A 22733-nucleotide genomic window follows, 5' to 3' on the forward strand; every position below is an offset into this window, starting at 1 on the left:
TAAAAAACTGCTATATTAGTAATTGTACATACTGCATTTTCTCGCATATTTTATTTTCCAAAAGTCAAGAGGGGAATTTTATGCAAATAATTAAATTTTTGGAGGTTGCAATTACAGTAAGAATCCAGCAAATGAAAAATAGCCATGGATAACTCTGTAGGGAACTATCACAGTATTAGTTCTTTAAAGGAAAACTGTATTCCATTAAGAACACTAGCTGATATTCACATTATAGTATTTAATAAGATTTCTTCCTTTCTACATCTCTGTAACTTTAATCCCAACCTTTCTTATCGTTGTCTTTGTTACTTCTTATCATCCATAAATATATAGAGAAAGTGAATGTGTAGCTGAATGAAATTGTGAACTGGAACTTTTTTGTGAATTAGTCGGTCCTTAAATTAAGCAGACATATAAAATTCATCATAAGAGATAGGCTTGAGATGACCTTCGCAGGTATTGTGTGAGGGTTTGCTTTTTGTTAATAAGATGAAAACAATCACTAGATGGAAATCCATTTTAAAATTTAGAGGAGCTTGTTTTCTCTAACCATGAAGGAAGAGGAAAATTTCTGAATTTTCCTCTTTCTTCATGCCAAGAATTTTTTAAATCCTTCCTGCCAATAATTTAAAAAAATTTCTGAACCTGGGTCTAAAAAGCTAGGGGGGAAATACACAAGGAAATGCGATAAACGTTTTGGGTTACTTCTAATTTATGTTCGATTTCTTGCTTTAGTAACTAGAAAACGTAAAGAACGGTGAAATTAATATATATATATATATGCCTAGTAATTAGTTTTATTGGCCAGGGATTTCATAAAACTTTATCAACGTATATTTTTGCCTTAACAAGATGATAGTGAAATAGAATAGTTATTAACAGATTAAACAGATTTTAAATGTAATTGAACTTAATAGGTAAATGATTAATCTCTTATTTTTATGTGATTTTAAAAGCTATATTTTGTCTGACAGATTTTTCTTCATCCATAATAAAAAAGGAACCCACTGAGCCATTGGTAAGCTTTTTTATTATGCAAGTTTCTGTGATTTATTAGAATCTTTTATTATTATTATTATTTTTTTTTTTAAATCTTACAGTTATTTATTTTTTTGCATTGTTTTTATCAGACAGAAAATCATGAGAGGAAGTCAAACCTTGTTGTAGAGAATTGTATTAGTTTAAATTCAGGTAGGATTCTCAATTTATCATTTTAATTGCATGCTTAAAAATTATTTGCTTAAAAATTATTTATACAGTCAAAAGTCTTTAATCCGGACTCGTCGGGACTTCAGCGATTCCGGATTATAGATCATCAGTTTAAATCTTGTAAGATGGCATGCAGAAATTATAAAATTAAAAATATGAAACCGTAATTTATGAAATAAAGAGCAATTATGATCTAAAGGATATCAAAATTTACCAAAAAAAAAAAAAAAAACTTATATTTATTTGTTTACTTTACTAAACATTTCTTTCAGCGCACGCATGCATAAAGCATACATTAATTAATACATAATCGAAATTAGAAAATTGCAACCAGAAAACTATTTTATGTGTACTTGTGATATTTATAATGACGAGGAATTTGATTTAAATCATATCAAAGATGGAATACATCGAGATGAAATACTACATTTAGTAAGGAATTATAAGCTGAATAAAATAAAAACATCTGCCCTGAAGATAAGGATAATGCTGACAGATCCACTTCAAATTCATTGCGCGCCGCGACGTCCCCGCCCCGCAGAGCAGCGTGAAATTGATAAACAAATTTTGGAATGGTTAGAGAAATAAAGGATATGCCTTTATCCATCTTTTGCAGCAATTCCCCTTTTTGTTTGATGGACATCGAAACATACTTTCATTTTGTAGATCCTTTGGCAGCTCCAGCATCGGAAATTCTGTTTGACGTAATAGAAAGTTCAAGCTTACTTTTATAAAATTGCTATAACAGTCTGCAAAAAATAATAAGCCGGATCCAATTCTAAGATTAAGGAATAACGCAATCTGCAACATTAACTGAAATAGATAATTTGAGCTTAGCTTATACTGACCGTTATACATTAATGTATTAATGCGCATAATATACATTAATGCGGTACATAATACGTTGACACATGCACGTTTAAACGTGCATGTGTCAATGTATTATGCGCATGCGTGAACGCATTATGCGCAGAAAGTATGTAGCTTTGAGGTCCGTATTTTAGATCATTCCGGATTATGGGTGTCCGGATTAACAACTTTTGACTGTACTGGAAAATATTTAACTTTTCATACTAGTTAATATTTAAATATATATATTTCATTTTTTAGATTTTTCCAATTCTGAAACAGTAAAACGACATACAATTTTGGTAAGCTATATTTTGTCAAGTGTTTTTGTGCCTTGTTATGGTTGTTTTTATTTCTGCTTTAATAATTATCTTGTTGTTTATAACAGCCAAAAAGTTCTGAAAGCCCTGTTATCCAGAATAATTCGAGCTCTGGTAAGTTGCAAGAAAATAAGCAGTTATATCTTCTTTTTCTGCATTTATCTTGCATGCATAGACTTATAAAGGAAATATAAAGAATATTTTAGTCACTTGTAAAAGTTTCAGCAGAGTGAAAAGATGTAATATCTTTAGATTCCACTAATAATAGAATAATGGATGATGTATACTTTTTTGTTTAATACGTCATATATAAAAAAAAAAGGAAGGAATTGCTGTCCTTTAGTTGGTAATCTGTAATAAGAAGCTAGTTTAGCACTAAATCTTATGCACCCATTCATTAATTCTCAATGGCTCTGCCAAAATAACTTTATTTACATGTAACTTTACAGTTTAATTTAATAAGGTATGAAAGATATGTCAGGTGATTATTAAGTGATTCTTATTTTTGTAATTCTAACCCAAAACAGCATTTTTTTTTTTTTCTGCCTGTTGAAGTTCAGCATTAAAATTTCTGTTTTCTTGTGCATTAACAAACTATTCTTGATCACTGGTTATAAATTTTGGTAAACACAAATTAATTAATACTTTATTAATTTTTCTCTTCTTTTAAATTTTAAACTATGTGCAATTTAAAAATTGTATCTATTGACTGCAAACATGTAACTGTTCTGAATAAAATGCATATAATTTAAATGGATTCTGAAGATTTGCATTAACAATGGAAAAATCACTTATGCAAAAATGCAGTTTTATAATAACATTTCCAAAACCTCATTTAATATATTTAATGCTATGAAATCAAAATGTGGTATGGCTATGTGGTTACTCAGTATTAACATATGTATCTGAAAGCATCATGGATTTAAAAAACGTCTGAAGTATTTAGCTTTGTGTACTGCATGGCATAGATGCTACTGTGAAAGATCTTCAGTTTGATTCATCTGAATTTTTCATCATGCAATCCATCTTATTTTTCAAGGAGATTTTAAAAAGAAAAGTAATCTCTTCTAGTCTACTATTACATTCAGATAATTGGTAGCCTGTTAGAAACTTTTATTTTGGGAGACTATTTTTATAATATCTGTATATAAAAAAATTATGGGCATGAAAACTTGAATTTGAAAAGGAATGGAATAATTTAGATTAAATAGAATCAGGTCTTTCAAATGCAAAATAATCCACTTCATAATGAATCAGAGTCTGTGCGTTATTTATACCATGAACAGTTCTAAGATATAAAGCTTCCAACTAAATGATTTAATAGTGAAGAAAGTAACTATAGACTTTAGTATCAAAGTTTGATTTCTGACTCTTAAGTGCTGGAAGGCCGTCATAAAGCCTGTGAATACAGAACATGCCTTTTGCGTTATGTTTATATAATCAAAATCCAAATCTGGGCAAGTCAGCTTTGTCTCATTTTGAGTAGAAGGCCAAATCTACATGTATCTCAAATCCTATGGACATGTAATGCCATGCTGTGAAAATATATATATATATTAGTTTCTAAAACATTCCAGAACTATGATGTGAATGTGTGATGAGCACGGGTGAACAAGAAAATGCCTTGTCACTGTGGCATACTAGCTGGGAAGTTAGCATGTTTCATGTTGGCACATCTGCATAACAGTCTGCACGGAAGGAATAAGCAATCATGATATCTAAATGCATATGCATGCTGTTCTGAGGCAGCATTTTTCAAAAGGGGTTGCATCTTGTACTCTGGTAAATAGGGTACTTCTGGTGAGATTTGAGGTGACTAATAGAAGACACTGGGGCATTGACACTGTTTGTCTCTTGCAGCATGCATAGTTCTGTTTGCAAAAGTAATCAAGTTTTGAGTATAGATTTTTTTTTAATGCATTTCAGCATAGTAAGACGAAGCAGCTTGTATCAGCTTGTCAGTGCCCATTTGTACCATGCAAGTCTAAGAGCTGACTCAAAAACAGCTGAGATTCAGAACAGGACTTCTGCTTATTGCGTAATGATTTTATGCGATCATAAAGCTAAAAAATCATAAATGAAATAATAATAAGCAAGCATCAAATGTACATAATTTGAGGGAAGTTTCATATGAGCTATTGCAGTAGTGAATGTAAATACAGTGGAACACTATTTACATGTCTTTCAAGGGACTGTTCACAAATAATGTATAAATGAAAAAGGCATAAACAAAATTTTAATTTACTGTGTGAAACATTTATATATTAACTGCATAAGTTTGATGCTATACTGATTGAAATTAAAGGATAATGAAAAAAAATATGCTCACTAAGTTAATGTTGCAACCAGTGCCATATGCTGTAATTATTTATGTTAATTAACTACAACTGTACACAAAGTTGCACATATGCTAGTGCTGGAAATAGGCAAATTCGGTGATTGACAACGGGGTGTGCAATGGACGCATCTTAGAATTCCAGTCTTTAGTGCTGTTTAAAGGGAATATGGTTTCTGAGAGTGATCGGTATTCTGTAGTTATGGCTCAAAGGCATCATTAAAGTGAAGGTCAAAAGTGTCAAATAATTGGTAGAATCAAGAGAGGTCAAAAACAAATAGAGGTCATCCAAGATTTGAATATCCCTCAAAGTGTCATATCAAGTGTTTGGAGCCTTAGGCACTGGATCAGTTAACAGACAGCCTGGTCAAGGGCATAACAGCAACAACTGCATCAGAAGACCATTTTGTGTTCTTGTTGGCTTGAGAAAATTGCAAAGCTACTAGAAGAGATTTGGTTTTAGATCTTGAGGCTGCCACAGGAACTCAAAATTAGTCGTTCTACTGCAGCACGAAGGCTTAACAAGGTTGGACTGTATGCGAGAAAGCCAATGGTTTGTGGCCCACTCACTCTACCTTTCAGAGGGCACTATTTAAAGTGTTACCATTGTCATGATCAGGGAAACCAAGATAACTGGGCATGAGTATTGCTTACTTATGAGTTCTCTTACAGTCTGAACAGTGATTCTAGATGTGTTTTGATCTAGAGAGAGGAAGGAATGTGCAACTTGCCTTCTCTTGTCCATGAATATCGTTTCCACGACTGCAGTTTAATTGTCTGGGGAGAAATCATGACAAATTGCCGCACCGAGCTGCATTAGCTTTCAAAAATGTTTTGTAATCACTCAGAGATATGTGGTTAAGATATTGGAACCAAAAGTTAGGCTGTTTAGGGATGCTTTTGGCCCAGAATTTTTGTTAATGGATGACAATTCTCAGACTCATTGAACATATATGGTGTCAAAATACTTGCAAACAGAAGATATCACTCAAAAGGATTGACCACCTTACTCACCCGACTTGAATGTGATCGAGCATGTGTGGGATGCCTTAGTGCACCAAACTCCTCCCTAGAACCTCCAGGGCTGAAAAGTGTACTTTTATAAGAGTGGTATGCAATTCCATAGGATCTTGATCAACACTTTGGTAAAGTCTATCTTTGTTGTGGGCTTTCCAGGGAAAATTGCTTATGTAAGAAGTAATGTATTTACATTATGTAAGAAGAAATCCATTCAGGTACCTCATTTACGAAGCTTTAAATCCAGATTTCAAAAACCTGCTAGCTTTAAATGGCCTTATTTACTTGACCCCAAGTGGGAAATAGGGATGATGATTAAAATTTTTCACAGTCTGGACCAACATTTCGCTCTTTTTTATTAAAGATTTTTCTCCCTGTTTTTATTTAGAATATACTAACTGCCCAGTAATATTTCTAAATTAAAAATTTTATGTAGGTCATTCCTCATCTTCAGAAGACAAACATGAAAAACTGGTAAGCAATTTCTCATTTAGTAATTCTGAATAATTCTTTCAGCATTTTCTGATATATTTATATTGCTTATTTTTTTATTCATTAATTATTTTTTTAAAGGTAAAATGCCTTAAAGGATGGGCCAGCTCTATTTTACAGAACAGTAAATGTGTAAATTCGGGTATGTACCATTGGTTACTTTTCTTTCATGCATATTTTAATATAGTTAAAATTTTATTGTTACATAGTGTAATATATTTATCTAATAAACATTAGAAATTGAAATTTACTTTGTTTCTCTTGTTTATCATATGCAATAACGTTGTTTTTTACATTGTAAATAGAAGTGATTTATAAAACTGAGAGTATTTTTGTGTATGAAAAAAAATCAATAATAAAGAGGCCAAATTAAATTTAGCAATGTTAAAAACTTTAAGAAAGTTGGAGAGACAAAAGCCGCATAGTTAGGAGGAAAAAATTAATTTTTAAAAATATCTGGTGTCTTAAAAATCCTTAGCATATAATATTCTGAAGACTAGGTCTCAGGTGGCTTGATTCCAACTTTTTATAAAAAATGGAGTTGAAGGTATGCATAAAAGGAGCTGCAGACTTCCAATACTGTAACTAACTAATTTCAAAATTTACAGATTTTCATACAAATGTTCACATATGACAGTAGTGTTGGCCATAGGCCCCAACTCCTCATTTTCCCCTCTCCTCTCAAGAATAACAAGCAAGCAGTTCTTTCCATTCATAGTAAGAACTGTTTTAAGTGAAATGCATCATTTGTACTTATTATAAATATGTCTCAGTTTTACTGGAGAATAGAAAACTAGCTATTATTGGACAAAAGTTAAGTTTCTGAAAGTTCCATTAATCCATTTTTATAGTGCAGTACATACTATAGTATATATTATAGTGCAGTGCATATAGTATATTTTTATAGTGCAGTTTTCATAGTTAATTTATTTGAAGTTCCATTAAAAATGATGTAATGTAATATTTAAAAAAAAAAAAAAAAAAAAAAAAAAAAAAAATCTGAAAGCTTTCAGATTTTAAATTACATCTAAATGGGTGTTTTGTGTGTTACCTTTATTTATTAAATATCATGTTCTTTGCACTTAAACCATAAAATTCAGTTCAATAGCAATGTCGCAAAATAATTTAAAAATGAGCATATCTTTGGAATTTCCGATACACAATTCCGCATACTAGAGATAAAAAGTCCCCCACCTCACCCTGTAGAGTGTTGCCATTGCTCGCTTTTAAATCGTTCAGTTTGTTACTCAAAAATTCGTTAAAGTTTTACAAAATATGAAATCTATAATAAAAAAAATTTCAAATTTCGTCTTCTATATACCCATTTTTGTAGGAGGATTACGCCATTAAAAATTAGATGGCTCTATGTACCGTTGTTTTATCACAATGCGAGAAATATACATACATTTATGCAGATTTTTCATTATTTAATTTGTTCAAATATAATGAAGGACTCTGACATTTGGTGACAACATTTTGAAAAGTGAAACAAACATTTATGGTGATTCAACACAAAATCGCAAAACGAAAACAATAGTTCTTCAGGGACAAAGCCCCTTTAAAAAAAAAAGTATGTAGTTGGTAATCTTAAATATTATATTCCTCTTTTCTGTGATAAATATTGAAAAATTTTTAAACTTCTACAACTTATTAATGTATGATGGGAAAAACGTTTTTGGTTTACTCATCTTAAGATAAGTAATTACTATTATATTATGTTGTAATTTTGATCAACATGTTCTGTCTGACTTCTTAGCAGGGCTGTGGAGTCAGAGTTGGGCAGATTTTGGGATAAAAGGAGGAGCGGGAGTCACTAAAAATAGGTCAACTCTGACTCCAGTTTTCGTTGGAAAGTTTGAATTTGAAATGAAATTTAAATGAATTGGAAAAAAAAAAAAAAAAAAAGACAAACTGAGTTATTATTCTTATTTATGGACTGTATACATTAATAAATAGTTATTTTCTATTTTATTGACCTATTAATAAATAAATATAAGGGGGAATTAAATGTGCATACAAGGAAACGGTGGTGGTTTTGAGGTCCGGATTTTAGATCATTCTGGATAATGGAGGTTCGGACCTTGTACTGTAGAAGGGAAGAGGATGGATGTGATATTTGCCATAAGTGTTTAAACTGATTCATTTAGTTACAAATCTCACTGATAAATTTAGGTATGCAGCAATAGCAGCAAGAACTGCTAAAATTGATGCCATTCTTAGGAAGCAAGCAGGAAAAGGAGCAATTATTGATCAAGTAATGTGATAAGGAAGTACATATTTGATGATAAAGAGGTTTTTAGAATTAAGAACATGTTTAGGAGATGTAGATAACTCTAATGCTTCACTAACAGAAAGACTGTGGAATGATCTTGCAGATTTGGAAATTCTTCTTTCTATACTGTATATAGCCACAAAAAAGCTGCAATCTGAAGAATTTACAGGAGGCAAGAATGGAAGAATGTGATGTTTGTTCTTTCTGAAATGGAGGGTTTATTGCAGAAGGAATCATTTCTTCAATGAAGAAAAAAGAAACTAGTTTGCTAGACAATGAAATCTTGCTGGGTTCAATATATGGAGATCCGAAACACCGAATTTTCTTGGATGACGAACAAATTAAAAAGGCAAAGAAAGTCATCTATGAACTCTCATTAAGAATGAAATTATTCTCAGAACAATTGGAGAATTTGAATCAGGACAGTCAAACTGCAGACATTGCAATTGAGTGTCTATCATCCTTTTCCATTGATGAATTAGATTTTGAGAAATATGTTTGGATAATATTGAAAAGGCTAAGGCAAACAGAATGAAAATAAAAAACAAGAGCCTTTAGATATAAAAATGAAAAAGTACAAACAAGTTTTCTACACGGCCTTTGAAGAAATAGAGAAATATGATTGCGCTTGGAGGACACTTATAAAAATCTATCCTGAGAAGTTAAAAGAAGTAACCCTAACAGTAACAGCTTTTCCTCCTATTCAGATTAGTATGGAAAGTTCTCAGCAAGTTTATGAAATCCGATCTATGGCCCTCCAACAAAGAAAATCTTGCCGAAACTATACTGTTTCTTAGAAATAACTAATGCCAGTTTTTCCATTTCATAATAAATGCTAATTAATATAAATAATTTGCTATGCCATCAGTTTTTTTCTGTAGCATCTATTACTTCTTTTATATTAAGAAAATAAGCTGTAACCCATGTGTATATGTTTACATGTATATATATGAGGGAGTCGGAGTCAGAGTCATTAAAATTTCAGGAGTCGGAAGCGGTTATTTTCCCTACCTACTGCACAGCCCTGCTTCTTAGCTGGAAGTATCACAAAACCCATCAACCTGATGCTTACACAACTTAAATTTAACAAACACAAAACTCCACTAACTTGCAAGTAAAAAGATAACTTCTTGACAAACATTCAAAATAAATTGAATGTAATTCACAGTATGTATTCAGAATGTAATTCACAGTATATCTCACCGCAGCTGGACATTTTGCAACAATAGCAAATTGCACACCTTTATCTAATTTTATGCGGCTTCTTGCTTTATTGCTGGATATCATTATTACAGCTATCTTATCAATATTAAAATTTGAATTTTTGATTATGTCAAAAAATTATTGCTTTGATTATGTCTTTCTAATTCTGGAACTGTTGCAGGATCAGTAGCTGAACACATAAACAGCATTAGCACAATTTGCGCTTAAGAAAGTGCGATTTCAAAATGGGGAAAGCAACAACCTTAGTTTACCATTGATTTTTCTAACTCTATGGACAGCAAATTTTTCCAGTTCATGACATTTGTAAAGAAATGGTAGTAAATGAAGATGATATAACAGAAGTTCATTAGAAATATGTAACGTGATTTCAAATCCAGAAAATATTGCTACTAATAGTGAAGAACGTGACAAAGAGTTGGGAGTATGAAAAGATTTTGATGGACAGTTTAGTGGGAGTTCTTGATATGGCAATTACAGAACTAAACAGAACTTTGTAACTAAACAAGAAATTACGTCTGTAAGATTAAAGAGAAAGTATCACTTACATTGAAAGAAGTATTTAATGAAACAAACAAATAAATATTGAGCTCTTTGTAAATTTTGACCCCCTTCATTTTATAATTGCTTCATTATTTCCTAAACAACTATTTCATATTTTTAATTTTATGATGTCAACATATCGTCTCACTAAATTAAAACATATGATTTAAAATCAAGAAATTTCCAAAATTGGAAAACTGACGATTTCAGATTTTGGACTTTAAACTGTACTTCTCAAACCTGATTTCTGAATGCTAAGCTTGCAGTTGTAGCTGCCCAACAGAAAATTTATACTGCAACAAATTGCATTTAGAAGATTTAATAAGAAAAACCTTAATAGTCTGTATGTTGATGAATGATAGTTAAAGAAAAGTTGGATCAGGAAAATACATTTGAGCAGATGGTTTGTATCTGCTGAGATGTGAAGGTGAAATCTTATAATCCTATATATATTATTAATTACTAGCAGGCCCCATGAAATTATGCTAGCTGGATTCATTAAAATAATTATATATTTCTCTTTATAATAACTATTTTAAGAGAATGGCCATTCAAGCAGTTAGTGAAAGAGAGGGGAAAAAACTACAATACAAAGTCTGAAATCTGGATGTCCAGTATCTTTAAATGTACAAGTGTAGTTGAACTTTCTTTTTTTAAAGATAACATGCATCTGCTTCAAGAAAATCTGGTTAATGAATTTCTTGAAATCAAAGGCATTGAACCAATGAACTGGACAATTGAATTTAGTGAATGATAAAATTACTGAAAATTTATGAGACATCTTTATAAGAGCTGTTTTGTGGTGAAATTCTGCTTTCAGAGACTTCAGTGGCTTGCAAACAATATTAGTGAAGGAGTAAAGTTCACACCTTCAAAATCTTACAAGAATACCCCCTTTATAATTTCATTGCTTCATATTATTATAGTTTTATTTGTTTCTGAATTTAGTACTGAATCATGTGCCTTGTAATCTGTTTTTCATTTATTCTCTGTGAGTTATGATTATGTATATCATTAGCACAATTAGGAATCTCGTTTAAGTAATTGTTATAATTATTAATTAGTAATGTAAATGTTTAAAATTTGCTATTTAAAGGGAAAATGTAAATAGAATATGACTCTCGTAATGATTACTTAAGAAATATACCTATATATTTTCATTTAGATTTTAATAATGTTGTAACATAAAAATATAACCAATTCGTGTGTACTAATTTTGAGTTTAATTTTGCTTTTTCATTCAAGTTTTTTTTTTTTTTTTTTTCTCTGCCTTGTAGGTGTTTCTTTTTTAACTACAGATAAAAATCAAGTACTTTCGGTAAGTTTTATTTTATATAATTGCCTTAATAACATACTGCAATGCCCCAACTTATGGGAACTTGAAGTCTCTTGGTCATTAATTTTTCTTATTTTATTTTACATATTTATGCTTGTAATTAATTTGTGTTTGATATTGTCAGTAATTCATAAAATCCTGATAAACGAAACATTACTCTATCTGCATATTAGAACTAGCTTTAAAGAAATAATATGCTATAATGCAATAACTTATGCTAAGTGCTGTCTGTCCCTCAAAATTGCTTTTAAGATATAACTGTGTTCACAGAGTGTATATTTCTATGTATAGCACAGAGTATATACATTTCTACATATAGTATACATTCTGACTAAATAATTTTATACACACACATATATATATGTGTATGTGTATGTATGTAAGATGTATAAAACTATAAATTATACTTCAAATTAGAAATAGCCTTAATTCTTCTTTTTAATTTGGGAATTTTCCATCTCTGTTCTAAAAATAGTAATAACTTTTTTTGAAACTGTATCATATCTGAAAACTAATTCTGCATTATGTCACCTTAACCTTCTGCACTGTGTATAGTTCACAGTCAATCAGATTAAAGAAAATGTTTACTATAAATACCACTGCAAACAACTACACTCCATCTCTTCCCTTCCTGCTTTACCTTGCTTCTGCTAGTCACTTATTGTTTTCTTTTATCTAAAAAAGATGTAAGCTTTCAAAATAGTACAGGTGGAGCACCCATAATGTTGAGATTTGATGTGGTTCTGTTGTAATTACGAGAATAAAACTATATTTGAATCATTGCCCCTTCTGCTAAAGTTTTTCTTGTCCTTTTTTATGTTATATGATATATCTTCTAATCCTCGAGATATCTACATGGGTCTGTCATTCTAGATGCACAGCTGAGAATCAACAAGTCATCTACAGTGAATTATTACACACAACACATACATATATATATATACACTGACTTTTCCCGTTGACTAATTATGCCTAAGTATTATCCAGTGAATGAGTGGATAATACGTAATAATATTATTCATTGATACGAAAAAGCAAAGAAGGGAGTGTGATATTCTTCATTTCCTCCTTTTTCCCCTCCAGTTTTAAAATCATTTATTCAGTCATCAGAAAAGTTTGTTACATTTTATGAAGTCATCAATATTGAAATAACTTCTTTTTACAAAGCATCATTATTTTAATACTGTTATTATTGAAAATTGCATTCTTTATTATAGGCTTTTCTAAGCATGTGTTTTTTTAGCCCTTGGTCCTGTTTAACTAAAATAGGATCAAAGGCAGACTTAGACTCCCAACTTGTGTGCTTTCTGCTAATCCCACCTATTGCATAGCTTTGAGGTACTGCTGTATTAAAAATGAACTTCCTTTAAGTTATTTTATTCTTTTTAACAGGTTCAATCTCTTGATGGGGTTTCAACAACTAGTAAGAAATTAAAAGAAGTTACAAATTGCAATAAAAATGTTAATTCTGAAGTGTGTAAGTAGATAATGATTCTTTCTCCTTTTGCTAATGATCTGGTTTATTCTATAAAACATATTCCTACCTAATGGCAAAAGTACTTTATAGGTATGTAGAGTTAGACTAAATTAGAATTAAAAAATAAATGAATAAAACTAACTTTAGGAACTAGAATAATTAATGCAGAGAATGAAACAGATATGAAAGTATAATTTGTAGAAGTGAATTTGAGAAAAAAAAAAAAAAATGTTAACTTTTTTTTTTTCTTTTTTGCAAAGTTATGAAATATATTCTAACATATTAATATTGTAATATTGAAAAGGTGTAAAATCTTCTCTAAAGTTGTGTGGACAACCAATTTTTAACACAAGCACACATAGAGAATTTGTGACATAATTAGAATATTGAAGAATCTAAGTCTTGCATTCGCTTCCATATTCTTCAAATATCAGTTTTTTTGGAATACATTGAAAAAGATTCTCAGACTTTTTCTAATGCTATTGCATTTCTTTCAGTATTTTAAAAAAGATATTTACTAGTGTTTTATTTGATAAAAAGGCAGTTATTTGGAACATCTGTCTTGAATTCTGTTGAATAATTGTTAACATACTTTACTGTTACATTTACTGAATAACATTTACTGTTTACATAATTTTAGAACAACTTTTCTGCTTTAAAAATGTGTGAATACCCTTCTGTATATATATAAAGAATCTTTAAAGAATATATATATAACTGAATGAAATTAAAGAATAAGAAACAAAAATAGAATAAAAACCGGAAATTTCAAATTCCGGAAATTCATTGCATTGAAATTCATTGATTCATTCATTTCATTGCAAAAACCAGAAATTCATTGCATTTTGAACATGGAAATGCATCATCTTGAATTCCTGGAAACTCTTCAAAGCTTCTTGAAACTTAGCCACCTAAGTTCTTCCTGCTGCACTTGATAAAATTATATGTACAGGTAGAAGTATTTTTAATGAACTATTAAGCCGTATTGGCTAACGATTTAAAATGATGAAGACTTAAATTGTCCAAAAGGTTTAATGAAATGAGAAAAATTAATCTATCATTCCTAGGGTATAAAGCTGTACGTATCCAAATGATCAGAAGGTTGTTGATGCTTGTTTCTTGATCTATTGCACCAAGATATTTTACTGTACATTTATTTACAATTTATTTACAAGTCGTATGCCACCTGGCATGTTTACAAGCGTTATGCCTCCTGGCATGTACATGATAGACATATTCTGCCACCTGGCATGTGAATTGATACATCATATTAGTTTTCTGCCACCTGACAGATACGATGCAATTACCTCAATTAGCGGTAATACGGCCGACATTTTGGCGTGTCCGCTTCCCTTACATTCTGTATAGCAACTAACTTTTTGTGCGGTGCGCCCTCTGGGCACAAATCACCACAATCACCGAGGAGGCCAAAACATCCTCCCCCCCCCCCGATGAATTACATTCATCTTAATACAATCTTCAATATATGCAAACAAGTAAATGAAAAATATAGAAACTGAAAACATACAAAAACCTTCAAAAAGTATAAAATTACATGTTACACTTACCAATCTTCTAGCAAAACATCTTATATCTTACTATATTGAAACGTTAACTATGAGGGTTAAACTAGAACAAACAAATAAAATTATTAGTTCAATAAGAAATGAAAATAATAATAAAACATATTCAATATGAAACAAACACTTAAGTTAATGTTCTTCAACTGGCAAAAGACACAGTTTGGTAATAGGACGTTTAATGTCCCCGTCCACAGTTTTTAGTCTAACCACTCGGACATTATTGTCTCTTCCAGGAAACACTTCTATTACTCGCCCGAGTTTCCAACGTAATTAAGGCATATTATCTTCTTTAATGATAACCAAGTCATTTAGACGAATATTTCTGCTAGGCTGTCTCCATTTGCTACGCTGCTGTAGTTGGCACAGGTACTCTTTAGACCACCGCTTCCAAAACCCTTGGAACATCTGCTGTGTTAGTTGCCATCTTTGCAATGGAGACACTCGTACTTCGGTTAAATCTTGTTCCGGAACAGCTGTTAAAGAAGTCCCTATAATAAAGTGTCCAGGAGTCAAAGCTGTCAAATCATTGGGATCACTGGAGACCGGTGTTATTGGCCTCGAATTTAAGCATGCTTCAATTTGTGCAATTAGAGTTAGAAACTCTTCATAAGTCAAAATTTGAGTTCCAACACATTTCTTTAGATGCAGCTTCATAGATCTAACAGCTGTCTCCCATATACCACCATGATGTGGAGCAGCTGGCGGGTTGAATATCCACCTTATGTTTTCATTTGCTAACCACCTTTGAAATTCTGAGGTTGACTGGACAGATGAAACTGCTTCCTTGAGGATTTTATTTGAACCTATAAAATTAGTTCCACAATCACTTCTTATTTCTTGAGGTTTTCCTCTCCTCGAAGCAAATCGTTTTAGAGCAGCTAGGAATGCTTCACTTGATAAGTCGCTAGCAATCTCTAAATGGATAGCCTTTGTAGCTAAACAAACGAAAATACAGACATAACATTTAATTGGTCTTATACCTCTTCCCCTTTTCATTTTCACAGAAAATGGGCCGGCATAATCAACGCCAACCTTTGAAAAGGTTCTACTTGGAATCACTCTACTTGCAGGTAGTTCTCCCATTAATTGAATAGATGTTACTGCTCGTACTCTGCAACATTTTATGCATTTCCAAATGCATTTTTTAATTTCATTCTTTGCACTTATTATCCAGTATTTCTGTCTTATTGCGGATAACATTAAATGCAACCCTCCGTGTAAATGTTTTTTGTGATAATGCTGTATCATTAATTTTGTGAAGTGATTATTATTTGGCAATATAATGGGATGTTTACTTTCTCTGGTAATTTCTGCGTTTCTTAATCTACCTCCTACTCTTAAAATTTCGTTTTCATCTAGAAATAGATTAAGTGAAATGATTTTGCTTTTAGTTTTAATCGGTTGTTCTGTCTTTAAAGCTTTAATTTCTTCTGAAAATTCATTAAGTTGAACATTTCTTATAATAAATTCTGAAGCCTTCCGTAACTCATAGGCGTTAAGCACACCAGATTGCTTTTCACGAGCGGATTTACAGTTGTTCACGAAGCGCAGAACATAAGCCATTATTCCCAGTACTTTGGTTAAATTTCCGTACAGTTCAAGATTTAGTAACGGTTCTGTAGATTCCACAAGTGTTTTCAAAGTAACACATTTACGTTCTTCACTACGTTTTGCAAGTCAGCTTCGGTATTCATTTCGTTTATGTGATGTCGAATATCTACTTCTGAAAGCCAGGGTGGCCCAGAAAACCAATCACTATCATTAATTAGAGCTTCAGCATCCATCCCCCTCGTAAGTTTATCAGCAGGGTTTGTCTTCCCACTGCAAAAATACCAGTTGTTTAAAATTGTTTTCTCCTTGATTTCTACCACACGATTTCTAACAAATTGTTTCCACTCGTTGGCAGATCCCTTGATCCAGTGAATGCAAATTTGGGAATCAGTCCAGTAAAATATATTTCCCTTATCCAACTGCGGAAATATCGATTGCAAATACGAACCTAATCTTGCAGAAATTAATGTTCCCAAAAGTTCAAGCCTAGGGAGTGTTACCCTTTTTAATGGAGCCAAATGGGATTTCGACACTATGAAACTTGTTTTACATTTATTTTTCTTCTTAAATCTAAAATATGCTATGGCACCATAACACTTGGGACTGGCATCAGAAAATATGTGAACTTCTATTAACTTCCAACACATATCACTGAAGTACTGTCTGGGAATTTCGAAAAACTTTATTTTTTCAACTTCTTTTAACCATTCCTGAAATATGAATTCTGTATCAAGGGGAACACTTTTGTCCCATTGAATACCCTTTTCCCACATAGTTTGCATTAAGAGTTTAATTCGAACTGTAAAAGAACGGAAGTCGGTGGTTTAATTTTGTTATTATTTCCATTACATAAGAGCGAAAGAGAAGCTTCAGGGATTGGCGTTTGTTTTGTCTGATTGGAAGTATCCGTCTCTAAACCTTTTGATGCGGCGTCACATATTAACGAATTATGTAAACCTTGGACATTGCACAGTCTGCATTTTTCATCTTTATGAGCACAGAAACGCCTTGGATGCCCTTTCGAAAAGCAAATAAAACATAAACCTCGATCCATTAATACCTTTCGGTGAGCCTTTAAATCAAGTGCGCAATCATAATTCATATGACAAGCAGATAAACAAAATATGCAGACATTTTGATTCTCTTTCTTAGGCGGGGTAGAGAACTTTCGATTTGGATTAAAATGTGATTTTTGAAAGTATTTAGAGGGAGTTTCGCTTTGACTAGTTAATACCGAAGCACCTTGCTTATTCGTACTGTAAATATTTCTTTTAGAATGCATGTAAAATTTATTTTGATAACCTTGATGGGAACTTTTGTTTCGTATTGATGTTTTATTTACATCAAGATTCTTAGAACGCGCTAACATCATTGATGTTTCCCTACATTCCACTTCCGTTTTCAAGAACGTTAGTAGTTCATTAACATCGAAATTTTGTTTATCACTTCTTTTCCTAGTGAATTCTAGAGTTAAATTCTCGGGTATTAACTTTAACAAAATAGGGGATAATAAATGTCCATAAGAACCACTAGTAACATTTAAAGAATTTAAATTCCTTATTTGTATTTCTATATCGTCATAAAGCTTCCTCAAAGAAGCCGTATTTCCGGAATATTTTACAGGTTCTAAACTCAACAATTTATTCATATGCGCATTAATTAGCAGGTCATCTCTGCCGAAACGGTTTTTTAGTATATCAACAGCCACCGTATAGTTTTCACTAGTAAATGTTAATCCACTAATAGCATTTGAAGCTAAACCCCCCAAAAGCGATTTTAAATAACAAAACCTTTCAACCGAACTGAGACTTTCGTTTTGGTGAATGGAATTACTAAACTGATTCCAGAATTCAAGCCAAGAACAAGGATCACCGTAATATTTTGTAATCATTAATTTTGGCAATTTTAAAGTATTAACTTCACAAGTTTTCAACTTCGGGGATATAGTTTCCTCACTAGAATTTCTAGATTCAACTTTACACGCGTTTTTTCTTAATTTTTCCTGAATTTTACATTTAAAACTTATAATTCTTTCCTGATATTCCTGCGCGGAAATTACTTCTGTTTCTAACTCCTGTTCCGTAATTATAAGTTTTTCAATCTCAGAATCGTATTGTTTCAACAACTGCAATTTTTCAAGTAACATTTCGAGTAATTCTTTTAATTTCTCATCCGCGGTTTCACCCTCTTCTAACAATGCAGAATCTATTTTACTCATCAACTTGGTAGTTAAGTTACGCGTCACCGTACGCAACTTCTTTGCCTTATTCATAGCCTCCATTTTACCATTAGATTCTATCAACTATAATAATCACCAAGATTTTTATTCAACAATTCTATTCAAAACTGGGAAAATGAAAAAGGGCCTACCTCGAATTTCTTCGCGTTAAATCCTGGCTTTTCAGTCATGAACTCACTAATTTTCTTCGTCCATTCTTCATCTTCACAAATCAAGTCCGGTGTCACCAGAAAAAATGTACGTATCCAAATGATCAGAAGGTTGTTGATGCTTGTTCCTTGATCTATTGCACCAAGATATTTTACTGTACATTTATTTACAATTTATTTACAAGTCGTATGCCACCTGGCATGTTTACAAGCGTTATGCCTCCTGGCATGTACATGATAGACATATTCTGCCACCTGGCATGTGAATTGATACATCATATTTGTTTTCTGCCACCTAACAGATACGATGCAATTACCTCAATTAGCGGTAATACGGCCGACATTTTGGCGTGTCCGCTTCCCTTACGTTCTGTAACGCAACTAACTTTTTGTGCGGTGCGCCCTCTGGGCACAAATCACCAAGGAGGCCAAAACAAAAGCCTTAAAAAGAAGAAGCTTATGTATGGATTGGACCACATAAGAAAGAATAATAATTGTGTCTTCTTAGAGAAACCTCCTTGAAAGAAAACATCAGGATTCAAGAAAAAACATAGAAATGCTCAGGTGCATCTCGAAGCTTTGAAAGATTCATTTGAACTAGTTGTTTGTCAGCTCAAGAGAAAAATTTTGAATGGGTTTGAGTTGAATGATTTTGAATGGGTACTGTAAACGAAAACCTAATTTTTTTTTTAATGCTATGTGTTAATTTACGCTTACAATTCCATTATAAGTTCTATAATAGTAAGAATAAATCATGGTTGTCTTCTATAAATAGTTGTAATGAACAAATATGCTTTTGAATTGAATTGCATGTAATGATTAATTAGCAGGAAGTGAATTTATTATAATGAACTTGATGATGCTTTTGACAATAATGCAAAATATCTGTTGTGATGCAAGTTGGTTTAATTTAAGAGAGGGTGGGTAAACTTCATGTATGACTAACTTTTATGTGGCATTAAGAATAAATTGAGATACGAAGGTAGATTTAAAATTTCTGAAATATAATATTGTTTCATGTAAATTGCTCAGCTGTTCGGGTATTTCCTTACCATATACACCGTTTCTATACCTTTGATATATTATTCTTAAATTAACTTGTAAAACATAAAATGGTTCTGCTAAAAAGAAGAGATTCTAAACAAGGCTTTGGAATCCCAAAAGTTTAGAAACTCTAATTCTAGATTTTCAAGAGAAAAAATTGTAGTACTTTTATGTGTATATGCTGCATGTGTGTATAAGCTGCATCCTGTTTCTTTAACGATATACAGTGGGTGTTTATACATTTATAGAAGATTTATGTAAAGATTTTTTTAACAGAGTTTTTGGAATGTAAAGATTTCTGGCAACAGCTTTTTATTTGAAATGAGAAATATGATCTGCTATTTTTTAATTTCTTCTTCTCTCAAAATATCTCATGTAAAGAAGCTGTGGATTGAAAGATATGTTTTTGTGTTTTTCAAAGAGAAATAGTCCTATTCCATAATTCAAAATGTTGTGAAATGCATAGCATTAAAATTTCAAAATATAAGTTATTAAATAGAAAAAGAAAACTGTCAATCATTTCTTCTACATAAAAAGATTCCAAACAAATACCTGAAAAAGGTATGTACTGTTTCTAAAGTTAAATTGTCAGTAACAAGAGAAAAATCCACCATTGAAGAAATCAATGTTAAAGTCTTTAAATACATTTGTAACAACAATAAATAAGTAATAAACCAAGATATACAACTTAAAAGGGCTTTAGAAAAAAAAAAAAAAAAAAAAAAAAACCGCAATGTTCACTATCTTTTGTCAATGGCATGTGGCTCAACACAGAAAAATATATGAAATCTGTTTAGCAGGAAGTAAATTGAAATACATTGTGAGCCTTGACAAAGCATGGCTTTACCTAAATGACTGCAACAAGAAAAGGTCTATATATTATGGAAAACAAAGGGGAAAAGCGTGTACAGTTCTAGTTCCGTCAATGTAAGGAAAGCTTCAGCAAAAGGTTTATCATTGTTAAAGGATTTTCTTACAATGGAAAATTAAAAATAAGAAGAGTGGGGGAGGGGAAATGTTAAAATAAACTTAACTTGCTATCAAGAGAAAGTTTTACCTCTGGTATTTAGAGAAGGAATTCCATTTCCTTATCCCAGTGGCTTTTAGAGAGCGAAACTTCATCAAGACACATTTGTCAACAGGTTATACTTGAAAATTTCCACTGCATTTCTCAACAGAATGATACAGGAATTGCATTTATACCATTTCAGCATATTCTGCAAATTCTCCTGATGTTTCACCTATGGACAATTGTGCATTTGGAAAAGATTTCTTTCTTTTTTAAATGCAAATGCACCATGATTGATGAACTCTGGAAAGTAGTGGAAGAGGAATGGAAATTAATATTCTGGAAAACTTTATGAAAAGCTCTTCTGTTACGGAAATCAGAATGTACTCTTATAGTCCAGAACAAAAGGTTATCGAATCGAATATTTAAAAAAATATTCTTTACAATATAAACACTAATTTAATGGCCTCAGATTCATTCTAAAATAGCAATATAAAATTTTATATTGGAGTAACTTCAAATGGTTTATTATGATTACAAAATTGATACTTTATTTAAATAAAACATTTTATGTAAATCTAAAAGATAGCCTAAACTGTGCATATGAAATACTTAAATTTTCCGGTTACCCAGCTAGTACAATTTAAAAAATATATGGTAATACTGAAAATTTATTTTTATGTGTATTTACAGATTCCCCATCCTCTTCATGTGAAAGCCGAGACATGCCTTTAGTAAGTTACATTCATTCATCAGTTGTTGATAGTGTTAAGAAAGACAATTTTTTTCCCTTACTTATTATGATATTTTTAATAGACTAGTGTATTAGAAGGTGATTCCAACTCCGCTGGTGAAAGCAGTACAAGTTCAAATCCAGGTGAGTTCTCTGTTACATTTTTAATGAAATAAATATAGTGTATGTATAGTAGAAGGTTTGTAAATGTAATGTTCGCTCACAAAAACCAATTATAAATTGTTAAACAATTTACAAACAAAGGATCTCATTAATTAAAAGTTGGAAACTTCAGAACTGCATACAAGTTGTGCCAAGGTAAGTTATGTGCATAATCAAAATATTTGTATTTTGAATGCAAATTCCTAAAAGATACTTTTTTTTAACAGACGAAATGTAAAGATATAAGCAGAGCTCATAAATTGCCATTCATAAAAATGCTAAATTTCAGAATTTTTGTGCAATGTATGTATAATTTTTCTGCAGAGAGGAATGATGCCAGCCATTCAGTATTAACTGGAAATAAATCACTTTGTTAATCTAGCTGATTATTAGTATAGTTATGTGACTAAACTATTTTAAAGTTCTCATGCATAAATATTTATATGATGTGTAGAGGCATTTGGTATTTTTTGGAAGCAGGCAAGATGAAAAATGAGCAACGCTTTCGTCGGGAATCGAACACGGACCTCTGAAATACCGGCTGAGTGTGCCTCACATGAAGGCATACTAGGAAGGCAGGAGAAATATCATACTGATGCATTTATTGCTTCTAATTGCATAACTGCATCGCAAGTAAATCTGGAGTCGGTTGATAAAATCATTCTCTGTGCAAATCAAAATCTCCCCCCCCCCATGTGGCAGGAGGTACAATTCAGTTTTTATATGACTCCATAACTTTATCTGTTTCTTTTTGGTGTATGAAAGTGATTCAAGTTGCATAATATTTAGAGTTTTCGCCAAGGATAATTTTGCATGTTAGAGAATCTGATTTCATTATTAAAAAGAGTTTTATTAGTGTAAGGAACAGACATATAGTTAGAATTTTTATGACTTTTGTATACTTTTAGTAAATGATGTCATGTGACTAAAAGTCCCTCATTCAAAAAGCCTTAATAATTAATTATTTCATTTATCACTTCAGTTGAACCATGTTGCAATTTATGATCTTTTTTCTTATTTGTATTTTCTTATTCTTATTTTTTACATTTAACAACATTTGGTAAGTGAAATTTTGCTTACCTTTCTTGACGAATATCCACAGGAACGCTTGGAATTCCTTTTCATTTTTATCACACAGAAGCTTTATTTACAGCTATGTACAACAATTGTATGCTTACATTAGAACATTCAT

At 31.5% G+C, this 22733-nt stretch overlaps 1 protein-coding gene across 2 annotated transcripts in view; it reads left to right on the top strand.

Annotated features, from left to right (window-relative positions):
* Window positions 1-22733, top strand: part of row (zinc finger domain-containing protein relative of woc) — a 236958-nt gene that overhangs the window by 209408 nt on the left and 4817 nt on the right. For both annotated transcript variants that reach the window (XM_085814104.1, XM_085814106.1), the window contains exons 44-53: window positions 975-1018; window positions 1131-1191; window positions 2320-2360; window positions 2447-2492; window positions 6167-6204; window positions 6304-6364; window positions 11536-11576; window positions 12987-13071; window positions 21340-21380; window positions 21463-21523. In XM_085814104.1, the coding sequence (XP_085670230.1) occupies window positions 975-1018; window positions 1131-1191; window positions 2320-2360; window positions 2447-2492; window positions 6167-6204; window positions 6304-6364; window positions 11536-11576; window positions 12987-13071; window positions 21340-21380; window positions 21463-21523 (519 nt within the window). The remainder of the gene's footprint in view (window positions 1-974; window positions 1019-1130; window positions 1192-2319; window positions 2361-2446; window positions 2493-6166; window positions 6205-6303; window positions 6365-11535; window positions 11577-12986; window positions 13072-21339; window positions 21381-21462; window positions 21524-22733) is intronic.

This window comes from Stegodyphus dumicola, chromosome 3, assembly GCF_044657685.1.
Source record: "Stegodyphus dumicola isolate Sdum_Otavi_A_Nest chromosome 3, ASM4465768v1".
Taxonomy (NCBI): domain Eukaryota; kingdom Metazoa; phylum Arthropoda; class Arachnida; order Araneae; family Eresidae; genus Stegodyphus; species Stegodyphus dumicola.